We start from the raw sequence: 3,525 nt of genomic DNA on the forward strand, positions 1-3,525 counted from the left end.
TAACGCCAGTAAATAAATGAAAAAGAACCTCGTAGGTTAAATGCGTAGGTTTTGCCGACGATAATTAAGAAAAATTTTCATCCAAAGTCAAAATGAATACATTTAAATCAATTAATATATCTGGCGTGGATATCAAGTTTCCATATGAGGCATATCCAGAACAAAGAGAAATGATGAAAAGATGTATCGACTCACTGAAAAAGAGGTTAGAAAACTTACGTATTAAATTAACCAGTTCAAGATGCCACGCGGTCCTAGAGTCGCCGACTGGAACAGGAAAGACAATCACGCTACTTGCCTCGGTACTTGCGTTTAAAGAATGGGCAAAAAACCAAGATGACTTCGACGAGGATGATTTACCGAATATAATATATGCTTCAAGAAAGGGTATAAAAAATTTTCGAAAATATATAATAAATAAAAACACCCCAAAAACAGAACTCATTCACAACTAACGCAAGTCGTCGAAGAACTAAAAAAGCTCCGGGATATATGCAAGTATCAATTTACGATGACTGTCATCGGAGGACGAAAAAATTTATGCGTAAAAAATGATGTGCAAAATATTGCAGACACTACGGATCAGCAGATTAGCTGCAGAAAACTGCGTAGAAACAATCTTTGCCCATACAAAAAAAAGAAGCGGATAAACTTGTAACAATTGGAAAAGACACAACAGAAGAGGAGAGTTGTACTACAACTAACGCAGAATTACTGATTTCATCAATGAATGAAATAATGGACATCGAAGAGTTAGGTGAATGGTGTAAAAACCCACCAGATATCGCAAAAGAATATATAGGAACCGGTCGACAATTTTAAAAAGAATGATCAAAAATTCACAATGGAAACCGACAAAGCGAATTCAGCAGAAGGGAAAAAAGTATGCGGGTATTACCTTTCTCGAGGAAAAGCTCGCAGTGCAGACGTTCTTCTGATGCCATACAACTACATTCTTGAGAAGAAGATAAGAACGAATAGCAAAATTGAAACGGCGCAGAAAATAATCATCATCGACGAAGCTCATAACGTGGAAGCGGTCTGTGAAGAGAGCTCATCGCATAACCTCACGAGAAGAATTATTTCAATGGCTAGAGATGAACTCGGTGAAGCGAAAATAAAATTCGACAAGGAAAAAGAATCTATCGACATAATCACAACTCCACGAAAAATAGAAACAATAATAAATGGTAATTCATCAATCATTAGCCGCAAATAACAAATTTAGGAATGAAAAAATTGGAGTTGGTGTACGCGCAAAAATACAACGAGTACGGAAAACAAGAGGGAAAGAATTTCGATATATCAGAACTTATCAATGACGCGGAAAGAAACGGACTTATGAGAAACACAAATGAGATATGGAAAAACTTAACGAAAAATGTCAGTGCGTATTTTGCATCGTCACAAAGAAAAACACATCTTTCGGGTAATAAAATCAGTCTTAAAATACAAGCTTACGCATAATCAAGGAAAAAATTTCGAATTATTCGCCTATATGATGGAAGAATTGATTTCGATCCGCAACGAGAAAAGACATCATGAGTAAGACGTTATGATAATAATTATGCTTATTGATGATTTAAGTTACAGAGCGAGACTATGCAAAGATAATAACGATAGATTCGGTTACAATCTCAATATCTGGTGCTTCAACGCGAAATACGCAATAAAAGATTTATCAGAGGTAAGAAACCCTGAATAAGTTTATAATCAAGAAAAAAAATCTAGGAAGGAGCAATATATAATCTTATCCTCACGTCGGGTACACTCGCACCAATGCAAACTTATGTAGACGTTTTGGGCCTCGACGAATCCGGCAAAAAAACAATTCAGTTCCAGAATCAACACATCATCAAAAGCGAACAACTTTTAGCTGTCACAATAACAGGATACGAGAAGACAGAATTCAGAAATATATACAAAAACAGAAACAACGACGATATGTTTTTGAAATATGCGAAAATCATCAGTAAGAGAAATCATATAGATGTCTTCTTAACTTATTTAGGTAAAATTAAAGAAGTTGCGCCTGGAGGATGCCTGATTTTTCATCCAACGTATAAACTCATGCGGAAATCACTGAATATTTGGGGAATAAACGATTACAGCGCGACATTCAAAAACATGTTCAAAGTCCCGGTTTTTGTCGAGCCAGAAAACAAAGAAGAAACGATAAGAGTAATTGAAAATTATGAGCGCGAATTGGAACACGATGAAAAACAGGGCGCAATACTGAACGGTGTTTGCAGAGGAAAGCTTTCTGAGGGGATAGACTTTAAGGACAGTAGAGCACGAGTCGTTATTGTAACAGGTAACGAAAATCTAACAATAATATATAAAATCACATGAAGGAATACCGTATCCACCAGTAGAAGAGCCACGAATCAAGGAGAAAATGGATTATCTGGACAAAAGAATAAAAACAAAGAGTGGTGAGTTATCGGGAAGAGAGTGGTATAAACAAGGAAAGTCATTGAAATTATAACGCATAGAGTGATAGATATTACCATGACAAACTTAGAGGCAAACAGAGCGGTAAACCAAGCCGTTGGACGAATTATCCGACACAAAAACGATTTCGGCGCCATAATATATCTCGATGCGCGATTTACAAAATATGATGGAGACCGAATTTTCAAATATATGCCGGAATGGATAAAGTGCAGTCACTCGGTGGAGGTAGGAAAGCAAATAAAATTTGATACAAAAACAATTATAGAAAAGTGTTAATGCGCCAGGCAAAATAAGGCAATTTTTTAACAAAATGGAAGCCTTACAAATACGCGGAAAGATAACACCTCCATTGCCATTGCGACAAGAACGAAAAACACGTAAAGAATGCCGCGTTGTGAAAGTAAAAGAAACGACAAGGCAAAAGAATCGACGATTAGAACTCGAACAAGAGGCGGATGAAAATACCATCGAATCACCAAAACCAGAAACCGGCACAAATCAAACATTACAAATATTTTCAAACAAGAAATCAAAACGAAAATTTGCAATTGAATACGGACCAACAATTATGAACAACTGCAACCGCTGAATTATAAAAAATAAATGTCAAGTTCTAGTCATCATGCGATCATTCAATTTATTAATTCACATGAACGCGACCAACAAAGTTTCAGAGAACGTTTTCCGGGGCGATAAATTCATCCTCCTCGTTTCCTCCTCGTTATCATAAAGCCAATGGCAAAAGTGCCCGCTGTAACTTACTGTCCAGGAGTCGATTAAAAATATTCATTTCCGCATCCGTCAGCATTTCAGAAACAACAATTTCATCTTCGATTTCTGATTGCCCGGTGAGCTTTTCGTACAAATAACGCGGCTAAAACAACCACCTATTTTATCATTCTCCCAGATCATGTGATTACAGGTCTATTTGTAGATAAGGTAAATCGAAAAAATAATAATAAAAAACAAACAATAAAATACAAAAAAAATAAAAGTTATGGTGTTACAATTATTTACAAAAAATATTCAGTAATCTTAAAAAACCCGACACAGCAGCAGAGAGAGGAT

At 36.1% G+C, this 3,525-nt stretch overlaps 1 protein-coding gene across 1 annotated transcript; it reads left to right on the forward strand.

The window, feature by feature from the left end:
• Positions 1–844: 844 nt before the first annotated feature.
• LOC145697695 (regulator of telomere elongation helicase 1 homolog) lies at positions 845–3,046 on the forward strand. Its single transcript, XM_081774910.1, has 9 exons — positions 845–1,190; positions 1,229–1,429; positions 1,473–1,545; positions 1,588–1,687; positions 1,732–1,972; positions 2,012–2,314; positions 2,355–2,435; positions 2,525–2,682; positions 2,723–3,046. Exons 1-9 carry the CDS (start codon positions 845–847, stop codon positions 3,044–3,046), a joined length of 1,827 nt encoding a protein of 608 aa, XP_081631036.1.
• The last annotated feature ends 479 nt before the right edge of the window (positions 3,047–3,525 follow it).

Source organism: Oikopleura dioica, chromosome 2, assembly GCF_907165135.1.
Source record: "Oikopleura dioica chromosome 2, OKI2018_I68_1.0, whole genome shotgun sequence".
Taxonomy (NCBI): Eukaryota; Metazoa; Chordata; class Appendicularia; order Copelata; family Oikopleuridae; genus Oikopleura; species Oikopleura dioica.

Bases quoted from the DNA above. Each gene is read 5' to 3' on its own strand.
- LOC145697695 (XM_081774910.1), top strand. From the start codon at position 845: ATGGAAACCGACAAAGCGAATTCAGCAGAAGGGAAAAAAGTATGCGGG. The intron at 1,430-1,472 runs GTAATAAAATCA...CGCATAATCAAG, and splicing joins AAGAAAAACACATCTTTCGG to GAAAAAATTTCGAATTATTC. The intron at 1,546-1,587 runs GTAAGACGTTAT...TGATGATTTAAG, and splicing joins AACGAGAAAAGACATCATGA to TTACAGAGCGAGACTATGCA.